The sequence below is a fragment of the Malurus melanocephalus genome, unplaced genomic scaffold, assembly GCF_030028575.1.
Source record: "Malurus melanocephalus ecotype Western Australia unplaced genomic scaffold, MMel_1.1 scaffold_76, whole genome shotgun sequence".
NCBI lineage: Eukaryota > Metazoa > Chordata > Aves > Passeriformes > Maluridae > Malurus > Malurus melanocephalus.
Genome location: NW_026623308.1, coordinates 2562483 through 2584152, shown reverse-complemented (window position 1 = coordinate 2584152; position 21670 = coordinate 2562483). Strand labels below are relative to the sequence as shown.

The 21670-nt window shown below is 41.1% G+C and overlaps 1 protein-coding gene across 1 annotated transcript in view; it reads left to right on the top strand.

Annotated features, from left to right (window-relative positions):
* Positions 1–1142: 1142 nt before the first annotated feature.
* Positions 1143–21670, top strand: part of LAMA3 (laminin subunit alpha 3) — a 103738-nt gene continuing 83210 nt past the window's right edge. Inside the window, exons 1-6 of the mRNA XM_057367257.1 lie at positions 1143–1415; positions 7236–7388; positions 17075–17192; positions 17806–17924; positions 19448–19618; positions 20685–20782. Of these exons, the coding sequence (XP_057223240.1) occupies positions 1158–1415; positions 7236–7388; positions 17075–17192; positions 17806–17924; positions 19448–19618; positions 20685–20782 (917 nt within the window). The 5' untranslated portion in view covers positions 1143–1157. The remainder of the gene's footprint in view (positions 1416–7235; positions 7389–17074; positions 17193–17805; positions 17925–19447; positions 19619–20684; positions 20783–21670) is intronic.

The following is a 21670-nucleotide window of genomic DNA, read 5'->3' as shown; positions in this document are numbered from 1 at the left end:
CATGTCAATCTACCCATATCTCTTGTCTGAATCCTTCAAATTTATATCATCTCTTCATCTATCATTCTCTTCTTGGAAGAGAACCGAACACTGGATATATGAGCATGTGTAGCTTTGGAAATGTGAATAGGTGTGAAACTTAGGATAGCAATACCATTAATCAGCGCAAACCTTGACAGAGATGACATGGTTCTTAGGCCTCCTTCTCCCTCCCCAACCTCCCCCCAAGCTCCTGTGTTATCCAAAGACTGTGCCAAACAGCTTCAAAAATACAGGAGGCTCATTGTCTGCCCTGGCAGAGCAGGAACACCCATTTCACAAGGAGCTGCGAGCACTGGCTGTGCATTGCAGCGGGGTGGCCCAGGCTGCACKGTTTCCAGCAGCCTCAGAGCACTGAAAACGACAAGAGGAGTTGAAATTTCTGCAGTACTGTTGTACRAGGTCTTCCTGACAGCTTGAAGAGAGAAACAGGATATACCTTKTGTGGGGTTAAGCTTGGACATCTTAACTTTACTCTCTGTATGTGACATGACGGGTCAGGGGTTATCACCGAATCACAGAATAATTTGGGTTGGAAGGAACCTTAAGGATCACCTAGTTTTCCAAATCTCCTGCCCCAGGCGGGGTCACCTTCCACCAGACCAGATGGCCCACAGCCTCATCCARCCTGGCCTTGGACACTTCCAGGAATGGGCAGTCCTGGGATTTACGGTGTTGTGGACAAATTATGAGGGTGGCATGCTCTGAGATTTCTTCGCGGTCTGTCAAAAGTACTGACCCGCGCACTCACCGATGACGAGGAGGCTCAGAGAGCTCCAGCTGAGCCGGGGGCAGCACCTCCCCCGGTGCCCGTGGAGCTGGGCGCTTGTGCCCACAGCTGGGGCAGCCCCGCCGGCCCCGAGACCCTTCCTTCCCCCGGCCCGGCCCGGCCCGCCCCGTCCAGCGCACCGCACGCCCCAGAGGACGGGGCTGCGCCTCGTCCCGCCCCAGCCCGCACAGCGGAGCGCAGGCAGGGCTTGAGAGAGGTGCAGACAGCCCCCAGCCTGCTTCTGCTCCTGCTCCTTCCCAGCTCCCGCTCCTTCTTCTGCCCCGCTCCCGCCCGCCCACGCCCGCGGCAGTGCCGCCCCGGGGGCGGTGAGGGCAGAGCCCGGCGCAGGATGGCCGCGGCGCCGGGCTCCCCGCGGCTCTGGGCGCTGTTCCCGCCGCTGCTCGCCCTCTGCGCCGCGCAGCCGGGGCCCGCCGCCTCCCGCGGGACGGGGCTCAGCCTCCACCCGCCCTACTTCAACCTGGCGGCGACCGCCCGCATCTGGGCCACGGCCACCTGCGGGGAGGCGGCGGGCGGCGGCGGGCGGCCGCAGCTCTTCTGCAAGCTGGTGGGGGGCCCGGCCGCCGCCCCGCTGGGACGCGCCATCCAGGTAACCTGGCTACCGGGACCCCTTCCCCGGCCACCGCCTCCCGATCCCGCGCCGCATCCCCGGGGTGTGTGTGGGGGGCTGTGCGTGTATGTGGGTGTGTGTATGTGAATGTCTGTTTTGGGGGTCACGTCAGACCCTGCTGTGCGCGGTCTCATTTTCTCCTGGCTGGGTATAGAACGGTAAAGTGGAGCAGCGGGARCCCAGGCAGTGAAGCGCCGGGCGGGATGGATGGATGGAGGCGAGCAGCGCCGCTTCTGCCCGCGCACCTGCCCTCAGGTGTCCCGGCAGCTCCTGCAGCCGCGCACCCACACGGGGCCCCGCCGCGGGCAGCGGCAGCCGCCCCTCCCGGCATGTGTGAGCGGCTCGTCCCGTCAGGAGTGCCCAGGATGGTGTTCTGTGGGCTCAGCACCTGGCCCGCGGTCTGCCGTGAGCAGCGAGATGCTGCTGGGGATAAAGCAGGGAGTTTGGAGGGCACAAATGGGACGGGACAGCATTGGGAGTAGCTGGCTGGAGAGCAGGCATCTCTCTGGGGGCGGCGGGCGAAGAGTACTGGCTTTAGTCAAGTATTTTGGAAGCGCTAAATGTGATGCTTATCATTTCTGCCTTGCACTGYTTGTGGGAGGAAGCCAGAGACTCCTTGGGACTGTGACAGGGAGTATAAGCACAGAGGGCAGCGAGGATCATGCTGTTCTTTCCTAGCACAGCTCAAGATTATTACACACGTTTTGTGCTAGTCACAAGAAAGATAACAATAATCTGCAAAACTTCTGCAAAAGGATTAATGGAAATGTATTTTTCCTTTGGAAGAAACAAATACATTTATACGTTTRTTAGATAAGGAAGAAGTAACAAATGCAGCAAACTGTTGTACTGTGAGAGATGCTTGGTATCTGTTTGATCAGAGCTTTCTTAAAAGTGGGGACTTTCCTGAAGCTTCAGACCTTCCAAAGTTATTTTGTTTGTATTATGTCTTGGCAGGAGGAGAAGAGAGTCAGAATGAAACTGCAGTTTGGAAGGGATTTTGAAAGCTTAAAGGTCCCCTGTCTGACAGCAGGCAATACAGAAAGAATGAAAGTAAATTGTTAGCATCTTGGAAGAAGGGCAAGTGTTTCAGAGTCTTAGGARGTGTTTGTATGTCTAATAGTGAAATAACCCTTAATATATTGTTTCAGAAGAGGTTGTAATGACTAGCAGAGTTGTTCTTCCCATTTTTTAATGAGACTAGGCACTCAAGAGAGGGAGAGAGGACTAAGAAGGTGCAGCGTATGTATTCCTTGCCATGTGCCAGAAGGGAGCGTGCACCATCATACAGCCTGTCCTCGCAGTTCATTGGGCAGCCACAGCCAGCAGTGTGCTTTGCTCTGGACTTCCCTCTGCCATAATTCCCYGCCTCACCATGAAATCTTCTTATATCTCTCTCTATCCTTATATTACCTTATATCTCTGTAGTGCTCTCAGTCATAAAAAAAGCTCAAAGTGCTTTTGGAGATGCTTACAGTATGAGTAGGATACAGTTTTACTAATAGGGAAACTGAGACACAGGTATTACATGGTTAAAGTGAGGTTACAGGAAAAGGTTGTGATGATCAGGAAACTGCTTRGTTTGCTGTTTGTAGCACACCTCTGAAGTTTAGGCACCCATCCTTCCATACTGAATGCAACACCCATGGTTAGAGTTGTTTGAAACAGCCATGCCACCTSGTGAATAGCAAACCCAGCACTCTCTCAGCAACTTGATATAGTCCACTGCTGCAGTGAAATTTCAAACTGGCATGCCTTGAAGTATCAGAAATCACAGGGTAATAAAAATCAGCCAAAGCAAACAGCAGATAAACTTGTCAAGCAAGCAGAACGAAGCCTGCATGTTGCCATTGATGGTTTTTGTAGTTGTTTCCTTTATATACTAACACTGAACTGGAAATGAGGGTTTGCTGTGTAAAGGAAGAGGGAGGCTATAAAGGGGGGCTTTCCTCTTAAATGTTTGGCTTGCAGGTCCTAGGTTAGAGGGTTGTTATGGTTCCTGCCCGATTAAAGTTCCCAGAAGGRCTACTGATAGCTCAGCCCTGGCACGAGGAAGCATGTTGTGCCTCTGAGAGCACTTGTGTAAGCACAGATACAGCAGCATCTCTTTCCAGTTTTAACAAAGCCCCATTGAGATATATAACATGAATACTTCTGCAGTCTACCAGTAGTTGCTGTGGTTCAAGAAGGGTTGGAAAGTCTTTCAAAAGGCCAGGGAAATCCAGACATGGAAAATGCACAATGTGTGTATTCTCAAGCCACTTCACCTCTCAAGTTCAAAGACTCTGTCAATAAGAAAATTCCTTCTTTCATGGAAAATTGGAGCAAACTGCATTAAACTTTTACTGAACCTGAGCTTACATAGAAGGATTTAAATTCAGCAGAATTATTCAACTGTTATTTCTTAAGAATCTGAGGGAAGGTCATGTGGTTTCACAAAGTGATAGGTGTAATAGCCACTACGTTGTGCTGGTTCAAGTTCAAGTGATACACACTTGAGTCACTTGGAATCTTTACAATGCTGGATTCCAGCAATTGCTTTGTGAATAGGGAAGTTGGAAAGGAGGTGCAGAAGAAGATCATGGTTCTGGCGAAGGGAGCGGACAGCTCTTTTGCCAGTGCTATCTGAAAATAAGGCAAAGAGGAAGAGAAGCCCCAGGATCATTTGCATTACTCATCCACTGGTTGTTCTTTTTCAGTTGTCATTTAGTGATGGGTCTTTTAATGAAGCCTGTATCCAGCAGATCCAGAAAGAGCATTTGAAGGTTGTCTAAAGGTGATCAGTGGGGTCGCCAGTTCCTTCATGGGCAGCTCAGCCAAGGCTCTTAAGGCAGCGTTGGACATACACTGTTGAAAGAGKTGTGTTTCCCTTATGTAGCACATTGGCATGTGGGACAATGACTTAATAAGAACAGTGTTGAGTGAAGAAATGCACAACAGTATAAAATATTTCAGCAGCTGATAGATAAATGGCATGCCTGGTTTTGCCTGCCAGTCTGTCCACAGTGGTGTGCAGGCATGAGTTAAAAGTCTAACTGCATACCTGTCCTGCCCTGCCAGTGGGCACAGAGCTGCTAGGTATGAAGTAGTGAACAAATCCTTCATTGTTGTCACTTTCTATAACTTACAGATGAGACATTTTCATCCCTGTGTGTCCCTGGTCCACACTGGCATATTTCAGCAAACTCTTTCATGCAGTTCCAGGTCTCTCTTTTGCTCAAGAGAAGCAGGGGAAAGGAGGGTAACAAGGTCACCAGCAAAGGCACACCTGCATGTCTGATGAACTGCAGCCAAAATCAAACCAAGGTTCAGGGCACACTCTACTGGAGTGGGGATGCGTCCTATAGCAGACAGGCTGGGCTCAGTGCGCCTGTGATACTGCCAGTGAGGAGGAAGGAAGACTGCTCTGTCCAATAATTTTTTTTCTTTCATTTTTGTTTTGCTGCCTAGTTGGCAGGGTTGCTGGAATGTAATTTAAATAACTGAAACTCCAGCTGTTGCAATGAAATTCTTTGAATTATGTGCCCAAAAAGAAAAAGATGGTATCTTGAGTTCAGTTCAAGTGCTCTGGTATGCTGAAATCRCAGAAGTGTGTGTAAATTAAACTCTTGTGTTTAATACTCCCCATTGTTTTCTTCTCATTCAACCTGCCTTTGAGGTCGTTYCCAGATCAGACGTGAAATTGCTGTAGCAGCAACTGTTTCCTGTGTACCTCCAGCTTGATCATTGTGAATGTAATTTAGATCTAAAGACTGTGTTTCAAACACATTATAAAGCTATTTAGGGAAGCTTGCCTGTTGTAACRTATATGTCAGAACTCAGGTATGCATTTATCAGGGAAGATGCTCTGATGTGGTGGTAGCTGCAGTTGCCAGTGCATGGATTGATTTCTCAGGGCATGGATTTTTGCAGATAGTGACATGATGTGTTCTTTGTCGTCACYGCAGAAACTGGCAGCATTGCCTGTAGCTAGCATGGGCTGATGAGTATCTGCTGCTGCAAACCATCTGAATCAGACAGTTGTCCTGGCATACTGTAGTTTGTATTAAAGTCAGCCAAACAGTCTTCTTGAGCAGAGCTGGAGGAGAATCGTGTTATAACACAACCCCAGAGGTAGTTAGCCAACTTGTGTATGTGAGTATTTAGTCTCTTTGAATTGTCAAGAGTTAACCCCTAGTCATATTGGCACCAGCAGTGCTGAATCAGACCAGCTAATGGTAGCCATTTGTTCTGAAAACTGCATCATATTCTGGGCTTTCTGTAAACGGAGGATGAGGATGGAACCATTGCTAGATGCAGAAATACTCAATTCAGTGAATATCTGTGTTTCATATTTGAAAGACAAGGGATGGTATATTTGTATCACATGAGAATGATGAAGTATTTTCCAATCCGCTAGTAGCTATGATAGATGTGAAATAAATTATGCTAAACATCTTAAACTCACCAAGCTCACAAGACTGCAGCCAGGAAKAATGTGAGAACCCTTCTGGTATTTCTCTATAAAAAGTTGCCAAGTATGATTGCTCCAGTTATTTTACACTGGTTAGTCTGACAGCAGCAACAAACAAAACAATGGCAGTTATWTGGGATTCTGTTAATTCATAAAAGGTAGGAATGTGCTTCATGCCAGGCAATGTGGAGTGTGGAAACAACAAAAGATCTGTCACCTGTTTTTGATGAAAATGTGTTTAGTTGATAAGATAACATTTGCCCCACTTCCTTATATTTTAAACAGGAGTCCTGCACAGTGTCAGCACCTCACAGACTGATGGATTAAGCAACTGGCCTACTGAAGTAACCGTGTACTGCCATTCAATGAAAACATAATTTTTTACRAAGATCTATGCCTGGTAGAGTTTAGCGTTTTCACTGATTATCTCCACCTAGTGATTGGAAYTTAAAGTGAATGGGATGCTAAAATGGTCCCTTAATAACTCATTTGAGCAGTTCASCACTAATCTTAGTAGACTGTAAAATGTGTTTTCTTGGAGATAAAAATAGCTTGTAGGGCAAGCCAAGATATGAAATCAAAAGACAATAAATTTCCTGAAGTTTATTCATCATTATTGTACAGAAGCCTAAGAGACTTGGAAACCGTATCTCTGGTTCTGGCTTTAGTTGTGGACTGGAAATTGGGCAGTAACTTCTGGAAATGAAGATACAATGGGATTCTTTAAAGGAAAGCTTAAAGGAACAGTCTGTAGGATCGCATTTTCCATGAGTACATACTGTTTAGAAAACTGATTCAGAATATATTACAAAAAGAATTATATATGGCACAAAAAGAAATGTAAACAGTATTATAAAATTCTAACACCAACCTTGTAGCCAAGTAGCAGAGCCTTTTTTATGGTTTTATTTATACCATACTATGTGCATATGTAGGTATTTCATGCTGTYTTGGAAGAATTGAGAATAATTTGTTTGTTGTTCCTAATCTAGTTCTCAGAATCTAATTTTCCTTAATTTTCTGTAAATTTCCTGCAGACACCACTGTAGATGTAATATAGGTATTTTCACTGAAGTTTTGATAAGTTAATRAAGACTTGCTGTAGTTCCCTTATTGAGATTTCTGAAGTCTTAGTTTGTAACATAAAAGTTAGTGTGTTTTAGAGTATAAGTGCATCATTTTATTGTCAGAAAATAATTTATGAATTAAAAATTATACTGCATAAAGGAACAAAATTTACCCCCATTTGTAGTCAGCATTCTAGTTCAGAATCTCAGTTAACAACCACGTGCCATCAGTGCATAAGATTTTGTGTGAGACCACRTTTGTAATTTATTGTGTTCCAGGGCCAGTTTTGTGATTACTGCAATGCTGCTGATCCCAGCAAAGCTCACCCGATAACCAATGCCATTGATGGCACGGAGCGCTGGTGGCAAAGTCCCCCKCTTTCCATGGGCTTGAAGTACAACGAAGTCAATGTCACTTTAGATCTGGGACAGGTAAGTGCCTGAGCTATGGGATGAGGTGTGATAATTTCTTGCATTTATGCATGTGCTTTGCAATTGGGTGAGACTTTTGAGTTCATGATTTTAACTTCTGACATCACCTCTGTTTTATCTGGTTTATGTTTTGTATTTTTTTACCAAGTTCACTATATTAAAGTGATTATTTTCCTTTAGGAATTTTGGTGATGGGGGTTTTCGTGTCACACAAATGTAGTGATGGTGTACTTTCTTGCTCAGACACTGTACCTGATTGACCTGAGGTTATGAGGGAGGACATCAGTTTAAATTCAGGCTCTAGTTTCTATTTAATATTCTTCTTTTCCAGGAGGGTAGAGGGAGAGGCTTCATGATCTCTGTGCTTCACACATTTTGAGAATAATGTTTGGAGTCTGCTTTTGCCTCAGGGGTCCTTCTGGTTTCTCTGTCATCCAGCAAGATCTTCAAGTTAGACAGAAAATTACTAATAAGGTGGTCTAAAAGGGAATGGACAGCAAAAACAGTGTAATGTGAATTAGTAATGAAACCATAACAAGAACGCCCATATTTCCCCTGCAAGTGATAGACAAGTAGCTATGAGTAAAGCCTCTGTGTCTGTTTCTTCAGTCACAGGGATGGATTCTCAGCTGCCATAATTGGGTGCTGATCCAGTGAAGTGAGTTACACTGTGCAAGTTCACACCATGTGAGAACACAYGGTTATGAATATATGTGTGGGCCTRSAAAATATGTATATACRCATGCACATGTATTTTGGAMCACCRTAACTGTTTATTGACTGATCATATAGGATAGGATTTTTTGAGTGGACCTTCAATTTAGTTGACAGCAAGGTGGGTGATAGCTAAGAAAATGCATCTGTGAGACTTAGCTGCCGTTTTGTTGGGGATTCAGGTGCAACTTATTTTACATCTTCTCCTACATGGTGTTTTAATACCCTTGTTCCTCCCATGGCTGGAATGGTTCTCATTTTGAGGATATCCTCATTCAGTGTTTCTGTCTCCAGGAAAGCTGCAGTGCAGAAAGGCCATATTAAACTTCTTTTYCTGSCRTGCCCTTGTTAGCTTCTTTGGAGAYCTACTGACAGACAAYTTACTTTTTGTATGCTGAGTGAACTTCTGAGAAAACTCCTCCTTGGGAGGAGGGATGTGAACTGAGTGCCCTCTTTGCATTGGACTCCTTGGAGACCAGCTRCTATGTGCTAAGTTTTCTGTAGTTATTAAAGGATTCCTTAGAGGGAAATTGTGTTTTTCTCATTACTCTGGTACTACTTGTAAAGGTGACTCTGAATCACCTTTYTTGGAAATGAAGGAAATCCAAGACAAAGGTGAAAATGACTCCAGGTCCTGTGGTCAGGAATGAATTTTTTTTTAGTTGGTGGATGGATGAGGGTTTAGAAGGGTTCATGTGATTTTTTTTTCCCCACTTCACAGTCATTATCTCMTATCTGCATTCATCCAGTTAAACCTGAACCTCAGGATTTGTTTGAACTTGAGATTCACTTTTGACATTTTGCTTMACATACTCATCTCCCAATTCATACAGTAGCACACAATACTAATAATGAAGAAGAACATTAAGTATTGTGAGAGATTAAGCCTACTCAAGTGAACAGGTAAGCACGGAGACCCCAATTCACCKTACTTTATTTCATGGTCCTAAATATTAGGAGCTTGATGTGTGTTAATCATGCAGACTTTCTTAGTAATTCACAGAGATCATTTTTTCAGAGTACAATTCTCCTTCAAGTGAACTGAGATGAAGAGTTTGRTTTTTAAGGAAAAATAAATCTTCTTAAAGTTAGATGTGTGTCTAAATACRTCACGAAACCATGTACTGTAATACGGAAAAGATAATAGGGATGTTGTTTTCATCACTAAATAKTTGTCCTTTTTTGTTGTTTTGYTTCTTTTTAATACAAGGCACTTTTCTTCTGCAAACAAAACATGGAAAAGTTTTTGAGTGAGCAGAACATGACAAAAGAGTAAGGTACATATGCGTGCAGGGAAGCAATGAGCAAGCGTAAGCTGGTCATCAAGCATCCACAATGAGAGGAAGCAGGACATAGTGCAAAGTTAAAAGCTTTTAATTTTCTGCATTCCTGCCATTATATCTTTATGATTGAGAGCAGAGTCCCAGTGGASCTTTGTGCCACAGTCTCACAACAATATTTAATTGAATAGTTGCACCGTGATGGAGGTTTTAGTGCTCACTWAAACTGAGTTGGAGCAGAACACCCACCTGGTGCTGCTTCTGTTTCACGAAGGCTAGGGATGATTTTGAAAGTCAAAATGCCTTAAGGCTGTTAAATCTGTTTGTAAGAAGAATGCTCATTTTGCTGTACTTTGTAAGATRAAAAAAAAGCAAAAACCTTAAAGCAAAAGCCCTGCTTTGCTTCCCTTTCTGGCTTTCTGTACTGTAGTTACATTTCTAATCAATCACAGTCTTCTGAATAACAATTATARTGTTTATCCTTGAGGCAGTCTCCCCATTCTGTTAACATACCTGCTTRCACTGTGGCTATTCCTGACTTGTTTAAAATATTTGGATCAAATGAAGTCTCAGTTATTCATCTAATTGGTTATGTTTTTCTCASTGTAGTTTGCAACATACTTCAAACTTCTGAATCCATAAGGTCTGACTGAATTTCATTGCCCTTCCCCTGACTCTTTTGATTGCCTMATTTCAGCAGGTGTGTTCTCATCTTTGGCTTGCTGAATGCTCAGCAGATATTATGGTTAAYAGTCCCTCAGGTATTTTTCTAAATTCTGTCTTCAGAAGAAATGAAGGTTCAGGATAGCATGATAGTGTATGATGAAAAAGAAATGTCCARCTACAGAGAGTAGTTTAAAGAAGTATAGCCACAAATTTTATTGTTGCTTCTAGTTATGTGTAATTTTTTTTAACTGTGCTTTTGTGGCAGTAATGTGGTACTGAAGGACTCAGGCTTGGTGAAGTGTTATACACTAATATGTTGAATAGTTTTTMTGTAGAGATATTATTAGTCACTGTTATAAATTAGAAATACTCAGTGGAATGCAATGTCCAAATTAGTACTTTTATTAGGGAGAGGGAGCAACTCGACCATAAATTTAAGCAAAGTGGTGTGGCCTGTGGAGGACTTCATACTTTTATGATTTCTGCCAGTTGAGGCATATAAACATTTTGTTAAAAGCTTCGYAGTTTGGCAAATCTTCTGAGTTGCTATTGTACGCTAGAGGTTTAATTTCTACATTGGGTAGCAATCCTTTGATTTACAAACAATATTTGTTGTTTGGAATATTATTAAGCTGTGGCTAATTGCTGTTACTAAAAACAATYGTTCTTAATTTACAAAAGATTGACATGATAACTTAAAATGTTTCTGAAGTTACCGTTAATTTCAGTGTCATTCTGTGAAATACAGTTTCCTGTGCTCACTTCTCCTGYAGGGAGAAACTCTCAAGGTGGTGGGAGATTTATCATGAGCTGCACTGAACTGAGTTTCCAAAAATAATCGTTGTGCTTGTGCTTGGCTTTTGAAGACTTTGTATTATCACTGACCCTGAAATCAGACCCAGCTGTAGCATGAAGTTGCATAACCTCTGTAATAACCCTGGGAAGTCCTACAGATTAGGGCAGGAGAACCACTGCATGAGGCTTCTGCAGTGCTACAGARCTGTTCCTGCAGTGAGCCAGAGCCCTTCCTCTGGAAGCCCTGCAACAGCTCTGAATCCACAGCAGCGCCAAGCCCTTTGCTACTGTTTTGGTTCACACCGGGGAGAAAAGGGGCTTCTAAGTCTGGGGAGGGTGCAATATTGTCCCTGCAGTACACAAAAATGGGGATGTTAACAACACCAAAGTGTTCCTTTATATTAGAGAGCTCTGGTTCTGATGTTTCAGGAAGCTTATTTGGGATCATGCCACAGAACTTTGAAGGCTTTGAAGTGAGTTGTGATTTTTTGGCTCATACCACAGGAAGGTATGTTTAGTTGTGAACTCAAGGGTAACACAACTTCAGCTGATCAAGTAGCAGCTGTCTGATAGAATCTTCTAAAAGTTGTATTGGGTAATACATGTTCCATTTTTTCCTCAGTCACACTACAAGCAGCTAGTTCAGAGTTGAGCTACCAGCCTTAATAAGGGAAATACCTTAAAATACATTCTTTCTTGCTCATGWTTTAAGTTATAATCAATGTGTTGTGTTTTCCTAAGGCATTAATTAAAGACCTTCTCAATGGCTCCGCACTTTCTCCTTATGTTTGCACTAGTAGATACATGGCATTGGTTTTAAAATGCATTTTTGATACTAATTTGCTATTATTCTCAAAATACACAGGACAAAACCTCACAAGTCTTGTTCCCTTTTGCTTTCCTGACATCGTCTTCCTCTGGCTCATCTTCAGCATCCCTTTAGAAAAGTCTTGGTTTCCACTCATTGATTGCATTTCCTTCCCTCCATGTCTGTACTCCTGCTTTCTCCATCTTCCTTTCCACGCTCATTCCTACAGGTTACWGTATTTTTGTGATGTGCTGTTCTAAATACCTCACTTTCAACCAAATGTAGTAAAAGCAGAACCTCTTCTRTTTGCCTCCAACAYTGCRCTTCCATGGGTTTCCTTCCAGGCTSACAATCCTGTTGTGTTCCTTCTRCTTTGGACTGCAGCCCTCATAAGGGGACATTCATCCTCTGGACAACTGAGGGCTGAATCATACGAATCCCTACCCATGTGAATGGTTTCAGTGTTCTGTGAARAAATAGGCCATATGTAAGAAATAACTAAGAGGATTGAGTTAGTCTTTGTCTGAATCCTAATGGAAAAGTGGCTGCACAAGAAATTTCAGGAAAATAATGGAGAGTCATTGATGTATTTGCCTGCAGCCTTGGCAAGAAGTCCAAGGACTGGATGAATATGGAGAATGGACTACACTTTAATTTCTGGAAGCAGTTCTTCCTTTTGGAGTACTGCCTGTGAAAGGTATGGAGASCTTCTCCCTTGTGGTCCTGCCATTCACTGGGATAGAGAAAATATCTCCAGRTATGGCAGTGAGGCCTCTTTGCAGGCACTTATCTAACTAAGTACACTCTTCAGCATCAGYGGCTGGTTGAAGGAAAGCACAGTGGGAATACAACATGCACGGTAATAACAGAACAGCATTAGAAATCCTGTGCTTATTCCCTCGCTTCTGCGCCCCAGACTGGGAARTTGGCACACAAGGAATGACTTCAGCATGCTGTGCAGTGAGAGCCTCTACGGTCACTGTCAGTGTTTGTGCAGTGTAGGCATTGCTGTGTGTATGTGAGTGCAGTTAAACTGGGTGGAACACACTCAGGAGGTCTGATGCCCCTCAGGTACTACCCACACACGATTTTCTCTGCACCTCTATTACAGCTTGGGTATGTTTTACCACATACCCAAAAGAGTAGCTGGCAACTGCCAGAAAGGCTGGGTCAGTTTGCTCTAGCTGGCATTTTTTTGTACTACAGTTTACATTACAAAATACACTTTTGGGAATTGGCAAATACTGACCATTAGGAGTGTTTTACGCAGTATCTGGATCTGCAAGGGTACCTCAAGACCTACTGAGATATTTGAATAAACGGACTCCTTCCCTCTTTGGAACATCAAGAAATCAAAACCTTTAATTTGAGCTAGAGTACGTGAGATTTTTATTTGATTTGAATAGATTGTTGCTTTTGTGGCTTGGTCTCTGAGAGGAAAAAATGGTCAAGACCTTAAGGCTTCATTACACTAGGTAACTAATGGGCATGCACACACTAACCCTATGCAGTCAGTGGCACTAAGTTGTATTGTGGGACATGTGCTGAGCACAGTTCACATTTCCTTGAATCCCTTTCTTGCATCAGTCCCCCTTGGAGAAGTTTCATTTGTGTCCTCTTCTGGGCAATCTGCAACATCAACCACATTATTCAAGATAATGAAAGAAACCTAGAAGAACAACCATACCATGTTGAGGGAAGTTTTGGTGGTGCAGCTAGTATCTGCTAATAAAGTCTGAGGAAATTTCACCCTGCTGGAAACAGCTGTTCTCCGTACTTCTACAATTCAGATTACGTGAAGAAGCAGTGGTATCTTTTAGATTAGAAGAAGCTATGGTATCTTTTTGAACATATCTAGAGATCTATAGAATGCCTCACATTGATGGTATACCTGAATTTAATTGGATTCTTCTTACTACCACACTCCAGGACTTTTTATTCTTCATGAGCCAAAAACAAAGAATAATTGTTTCCTACAGATGTGGCACACAACATCGTGATTGTTTGAAATATTGTGTAGTTTTCTTTTGTACTATTATCTGTCCAGCACTCATTTAACAAGTAATTTCAGTGTTTTAGTATTCTGGTTTGAGCTTATGCTGTCAGGAATGGAGGAGAATGTGCTATACCTTTATATATGCATAGCTAACTTTTACCCATTTTTTAATGGTTTTTAGGATTCAAACAAGTTTTGGAAATGTCTCTCAATAAAGAGTTGTTTAAAATTTTAAGGAGAAAGGAGAAAAAAAAATTAAATTTAAATGATTGTGAATTTAGCGTTCTCATGAAAATACAATGACTAACAGGAAGTTTTCTTTCTGTTGGTTTAAAGTAAGTACGTGCCTGCTGTTAAGAGATCATGAGTATATCATTAGCAATAATGATATCTTTTAATATCTTCTTAAATTCACCTGGAAGAACTTTTACAGAAATTTCTCTCTTTATAATGTAATATTCGTTATGTGTAACGTTGAATTTTAATTTTCATTCTCAGATGAGGAGGGCATTTTGCTCATTCTACTGGATGATTTTAAAAAACTTTTTCTGGGTTTTTGTGAGTCATTAAGGCCATTGATTGCAAGAACATTTCAAATCTGAACACACCTGAGTGAACAGGAAAAGGTGACATCAGTGTGAAGCTGGTTAAATTCCAGCTGTTAATAATCCTTCAGGTTTGGCCTATGGTGCTGGATTACAGCAGGATATGGTATTTGACACTTCAAGCATGCATTTCCAGAGTGCATTGTTTCCATTACTGGAAACAAAATGCTGTTTCCRCTTTCTTTATTCATACAAGAAAATGGTGAGAATTTTGATCAGGCCAAGTTTTTGGGAATTTTTGTGAAAATTTTTTTAGTATTTTATAATTGTACCAAAATGCTTACCTACAGTTTTAACATTCCCTTTGAGAGATGGTTGKTTTTTTATGAAACAAATTCGGTTTAAAAGCAACCTAATTAACACTTTTTGAAAAATTAGGGCACCTTCTTTTTTTGTCAAAAATTATTGGCTGAGGGTAAACATTGCTTTGACTTTAGTCTGCCTTTTTTTCAGAGTAAGTCTTAGATCAGGGTCAAGATTTAAAGTAGTGAAAGCATATTAGAATATGTGATTAAAATTGGCTTTAGTAGTTGCTTTTCTAGGTCTTATGTCAGCAAGGTTATTYTTTTATCTTCAGCTAGGATTTATTTGCTAAACCAAGGATTATTTTTCTTTCATTGTTCTCATCAGATCTGGAGAGAGAGCATTCACCAACTTGGTCAGTATTTAATCTTAGTGGAAGTTCAGATATTCAGTTGTCATTCTGCATCCTTGATCCAGGTCAAAACCAAATCATAGGCACTCATGCAAATCRGAAGCAGGACAGATGATAGGCCTGGTGACTGTATTTCAGTGGTATGTTATCATTAACACTAATTTAACTTTTATCAGACCTGTCCCTTTTCCATTTCTGAATGTGCCACTACAAATGTGAGCAGTATTTCAAACTGAGATGTAAGGAGAGATGCATGTCAGTCGAAGATTTTCATATGTAACAGTACTGTGAAGATGCCATACTTTTTTTCTTCCATTTTTTGATTTGCATGGAGGTATTCAAGATGTGCTGCTATGTGGCAATTTTTTAAGCASTGGCAGACTTGCAGGGTTCCTAATATAATACACATTTTTAAAGAGTAGGTATAAGGCCGTTGTTGTAATCATTCCACAATGTGACTACAAGCAGTGGAGCCCTGGAAAAGGCAGGACATTGTCTGTGTGCTTCCTTTATTTCCTCTTGAGCTTTCTAAACCATCTGTCTGGATTGAATCTCTMTCAGTCAACACACAGAGTGTTACTCACACTTGGTAACATGCATGTAAATATGGGACCCCCAAAGATGTTAAGACATCATTTCAAAGATGAAAGACTATTAATGTTGCTGCCAGTGCAAACCTGGTTTGAACAGCTAAATGCCTCTTGAGAGATTGAGCTGACCAAAAATGAGAACATGAAACATTGGTTTTTTAGGAGTTTCAGAACGATTGTGTTTTCCTAGAAAGATACTGATCTTTGCATTGAGTGGCCATACCAGATGACATGTAATGTTTGTATGGCCAATATCTGTCCTCTGAAACTTGACAGTGAAGTAGCAGAAGTTACTYAAGCAAAGAGTATCAGAAACTCAGTAAGAGAAAATCTTGCCACAGTCCCCAAAGTCCCCAGGCATGCCAAAAGATRCTGTTCCCAGTTTGTGGTTGAGAGCTTGTATGCATTTGTGGTTTGGAGTCTAATAAACTTTGAAAAGTATTAGCTGCAGGGTTATGACATTTGTGAGATATGAGCAAAGATAAACTGCTTGGGTGTATTTGATGTGAGGGCTCTGCAGCAGTTACTTGACAGACTGCTGACTGCAGCTCCCTATCTCCCCCATCAAAGTGAGAATCTCCTGCCAGCAGATGATTCTCARTTGAGGTTGCTGAGTGGGAAATTTCAGTGCAGTTTCACTTGAAGAGTGTACCTCAGTAATGGTTCACTTGCATTGACAGCTCCCATCCATGTCATGGTTGTTTAAATTTTCAATGGTCTTTAGAATCAATCTGTGTTTAGATTTTTGTGTAAAAGTAATTTTTATTGATGTTYTARTTGTTATGACTGTGGSCTATCCCAAGAGGCTTACAGTAAGRTTTCCTGTCTTGTAAGATCCATTTTTTCTCTAGTGTTTGGGAGCTCTCTGTCTCTGTGGTCTATCTCTGTGATACACAATGAACACCTAAAGAAGCCAGATGAAATTTTGGCCTTGAGAACCCCGAGCTGATGAGGCTCTGTGAGCTGTTTCAGACACTGAATGRACTACCAGTTACAAGAATCTGTCCTGTGTTATTTGATACCCACAAAACTTTGTGGTGGCTTGCTTCCATTACTTGGAAAGTCTGTCAAGTGGCAAAATCATCTGGAAATAATCTTAACATTAGGGAGCAGGTGGCTGAGATTACTATCAACCAAAGGAGTCCCAGTGTAAGGGATATTTGCATTTTCTCTTTTGTGATTTTGATACTCCCTGGCTGCAACTCCAATTACACGATTGGAATGCATCACAGATGTACCAGGATGCTGCAAAAGCAGCTTGGTTGAGAGATACAACTTTTCCAGGTTAAGTACTATAACCCTTACATACCCAAGCAATCAGTCTGCTGCACAACAGACCAATTTGGAAGTGTAGGAGTTGACATTTAACACAATCCTGTTGCAGATGTCTCAATGTTCTTAAACACGTTGCCAGGTGAAGTGGTCAGCTGAGAATCTGGCCTCTTATTTTAATGGGAATGAAATGGTATGCTCCCTGTACACTGAAGAAGTGCTTATTTGCATTAGTTTTATTATTGTTGTGCTTTTATAGAGTTAGAAAAAGCTTCTGACAAGATATATGTATATTCTGTTACCAGCTCTTCCATGTTGCCTATATCCTTATCAAGTTTGCAAATTCTCCTCGTCCAGACCTCTGGATCTTGGAAAGATCAGTGGACTTTGGAAAAACTTACACACCCTGGCAATATTTTGCTTGTAAGTATCAATCCTTGTGTTGCTGCTCTTTTGTAGACAGGTTTCTTTAATCATTTGCTCAGTAGCAGCAGAATCAAACCATGGGTTTGCTGAAGATTTGAACTTCAGAGAAGACAATGAACATTAAATACATATAGTTCTCTTTTCCTATTTAGCAACAATAAATTAGTGATAAGACTGTATGAGTATGATACTTGGAAAATGTAACTCAGCACGTGAATATTTTTTACACTCCTGGGAATTTTTTATTAGTTTTGTCTTGGTTTTTGGGTATGTCAGAACTTCAGTGCCCTTCATCCCATGGAACCCTTGAGTTTCTTACAAAAATCAAAGTGAAATACAAATGCAAAATCTTAGGGTACCCAGATAGATTTTTTTGGTGATATGAGAAATACTGTGCCATGTCTTGTCAGGCACCACTCAATTGCTTAGGAAGAGAGATTATTGTTTTGAGGAATGTCTTGTTTTTCTGTGCTGAGTGACACAATCATTGTTATTGCTGTATTGTGGGGAGAACTTATCTGAAGCACAGGGGATACTTCCCTCTAAATTTAAATTAGAACAGTAGTGCTTATTTTCACRTATAAAATTATTTTTGTTCTCCCTTGGCTAGACTCAAAAGCAGATTGCTTGGAGCGCTTTGGAAAGGAAGCAAATCTTCCCGTGAGGAGGGACAGCGATGTGCTGTGCACCACGGAGTACTCTCGCATTCTGCCTCTTGAAAACGGGGAGGTAAGTGCTTTTAGGAAAGCAATATGTGATGCTGGAAGCAAACAGCATTGGTTTCAGGGTTTTGTTGGAAGTAATTTTTTAGCAATGACTACTTGCACCTCTACTAGTCCATAATGGAAGTGAGATTTTGGGAGGGTGACCTGACTCCTCCTAACTTTTGCCATTCCCTATGGGGGTAGGGGCTGCTCAGAGCAACCTGTGTTGATATTTACCATCATTTACGTACCTCACTATAACCATGTACATTTGAAGTGTTGACTGCATTTTCTGAATGCTTCCAGTGTGCATGGCATAGCTCAGTGCASCAGAATTGCTCAYRTGAGTAGAGACTGTAGAAACATATYTGCCATTCAAGAGTAAGTAGCTATTTTAAAAGAGAATATGTAAGAAAGCTATGTGTTTATAATATAAAAAAGTGTTTGGGAAACGTTGCTTTGATTTTAGCCATTGTTCCTTACTAGGTAGAGATGTGGCTTGTGTTGTTTGAATGGATGTTGAACTCCTGGATGTGCTGATGGCTCATCCTGGCATTCTGCTCTTAYGCCTGATGTGATTATAATCCAGATCTGAACTCCTTAAGAGTTATCCAGGGTTTTGAGCAGATGGATCTGGGGTTTTGTGTTAAAATAGAACTTATTCCTAATGTATCTGTAAAATTTTCCTAATACGATATTGTAAAGAATTATTGCCACAGAAGAGCACTGCTGGTGCCATTCCCTTTTAGATATCTATAACTTTTCCTGAAGAAACTGCTGCAGCTGGAACAGTCATCGTTCCCTTCTTATGTGCCTCAGAGTATAGGAGCCATTTGAAAATAGGAATCTGTTATCTGGATGGTTATAAAKAAATTAAAGTCTTTTACTAAGCCCTGTACATATACAGCAGATTATTCATTCAGTAGAGATTCATGATTGCTAGGCTGCTGGCAGCTGTTTCTTTAAAAAATAAAAAAGTATTCGATCCCTGTTTTGGAAGTCAGACAAACCTGCTTTCGTGTGAGGGGATTTTCTAAAGCAACACTGTGTACTTTCTTCCTGAAGACCATTAGTATGCTTGCAGGCACTGGACCTGCTAACAATAATATTTTCCAGGAATGTTTATGCCTTGACCCAAAAATAAATGTGCTTTGGGAAAGAGCCAAAATCTGATGTTTTTACTCAGGCTAAACTTCCATTGACACTGTCAACTGTTCAAATAACTATTTGCAGCTATTCCTGTTGTTTTGTCCTACTTAATCGTACTTCTTGTGTGCTATACCTACTGTTTTCAACACAGATACAGGTGCTTTTTTTTTTGCTTTTTTCCAATGTGCTATATGGATAATGAGAATACATTAGGCTCCAAGACTAACAACACTTCTTTTCCCAATATCCTGACTTCAAGTATGAAATCTCTAGTTGTTACTGCAAATTTGTTCAGAAACAATAGTAAGTTTTTAGATTATTTTATTAATTCTGCTCTGTCCCGCTGTTGGCACTTGCAGCTGATATATTTTAACAAGARTGTGCTTACCTCTTTGCTAGATTGTAGTATCTTTGGTAAATGGCCGCCCAGGTGCAAAAAACTTCACTTACTCTCCTGGTCTTCAAGAATTCACAAAAGCAACAAACATCCGCCTTCGTTTCCTCAGAACTAATACTCTGCTTGGACACTTGATATCCAAAACTCAGCGGGACCCCACTGTAACTCGTAGAGTAAGTATTGTTGTCACTGAGATGTACCCAGCAATCACATCCAGCATGTCAGAGACCAAAAAAATGGTCTGAATGTTTTAAGTTTGCAGCATCTTGACAATGAATTTTGTAGTAATCCACCTTGAAATTGCCATATTTGTCTCCAGTTTTGTTTGAGACAAGAAGGTAACTGGGCCAGCCATCCATGGATATGGATTTATGGAGGGGGAGCAATGATTAATGATTTTGTAACAGACCATTTTAATTTCCTGCTTTCTAATATGGAAGGAAGTTTTGAGTGCATCATGGGAGCTATAAAGAGCCAAAGTAAAATTATTCTAAACTATCTTATGCAGAACTGAGGACTAATTCTCTTCAAGTTTATTTGTCATTACTTTCTGATACTTAYTCACAAAAGGTTTTTGGAACCTGAGTTTCTGAAAGAGCAGAAATCAGAGACTGTACTTGAAAGTTGCTATCTTTCCACAAATCATTCGAGATGCCTAGGTGTTTTCAGTGGATTTTTGGCTATCYAAGAGCTTGAAGGCTAAAGTTCCACTCCCATTCAGTGGGGAAATACAAGGAAATTCAGGGAACACCATACAGAAATTAATATACTTACAGAGATCTCAGACTTCATATTGTATTGCTATTTTTAACCTTTTCATTTAAAATGAAGATTCAGTAACAATTGGAGGAAACCCTGGGGTGAGGCACCAAACAAATGTGTGTGAGGGTTTCTGTGCTGAAAAAGATAAAGCTGTTCCAGTTATTTGACAGCACTCCCATCAAGTGCCTTTATTGCCTTAAGTAAATTTTAAGATGTCGTTCAGAGGCAGAGGCAAATGCAGTATGCAATTTACTTGGCAAACAGCACAGCTTTAGTGAAAGGAACTTCTGGTGTTATCCTGGCCATAGGGTGTAGGATATATGAATGAAATCTGAAGTGTTTCATTAAATTGCTAAAAGAGAGTGCAAATTTTTATTGYAGAAACCTTCCAAGTGTAGGCAACCTGTTAATATTTCTGAAATACTGCAAGCAAGGAAAGACCTATACAGACCCTACTTCTTGTGCTTGTTCCCGTAGTATTACTACAGTATAAAGGACWTCAGTATTGGTGGTCGATGTGTTTGCCATGGCCATGCTGAAGTGTGCAATCCAAAGAGTGCTGAAAACCAATACCAGTAAGTAAATGGAGCTGAACAATAATCTGAGAAAAACAATATATGAATGCATTCAAATGATCTATTTTATTATAGAATGATCTAGACATCCAGGGATGTTTTCATGATATTAAAAAAAAATTAGAATCTGCTAATGGTTGACAAGAAGACATGTCAAGAGCCATTGTGTGTGAAATATAATAATAGGAAGTCTTTACTTAGATTCTTCATTTTAATTGAAATACAAGTTTGGCAGATTGAATAATTTCTTAGAAACCCATAGCTCTTTTTTGAAAACATAAGTTGATATCACCTTCTTATATCAGGAGTTTGAAGTCCAACTCAGGAACAAAATCAGTGAACTACGTGGAGATAMTGAGCATTATAACTGAGCTTATTCAAGATCCAATGGCTTGAGATCATTACTATAAAAAAATAAAAACAAACAATGAACTATTAATTTTCGCTGTCAAGTTTGTGATCTCCACATTGATTTCACAGGGAGTTATGCCAGGCTTCTTGGCTCACCTGCTCCAGGGAGGTGACTGTGAATAATCAGGCTGTCTCAAACTTATTTTAAAAACCTGCTTTGAACTGGCTGTTGCTTTTAACCATGATGGCATTAAACCAGACTTTTGTCAGGACAGTGCAATATTGTCAGTTGTGTTTTTATGAAGAGTAAGTGGAGGAAATCGATGCTTCCATTGCAGATGTCTGTGCTRGAGAAAAGTAAGTAAAGGTGAGAAATCTGTGGAAATAGGATAGTTATACTCAAAAATTCTATTGCCCCTGGGTTGTTAGACAACACATATGAGAGAAGAACATTGTAATAGACCTTTTGAGTCCCAAAGCCTTTGTTCCTCCTGGGATTCAGTTACTATGCAGGATGGTAAGACCTAGCTCATGATT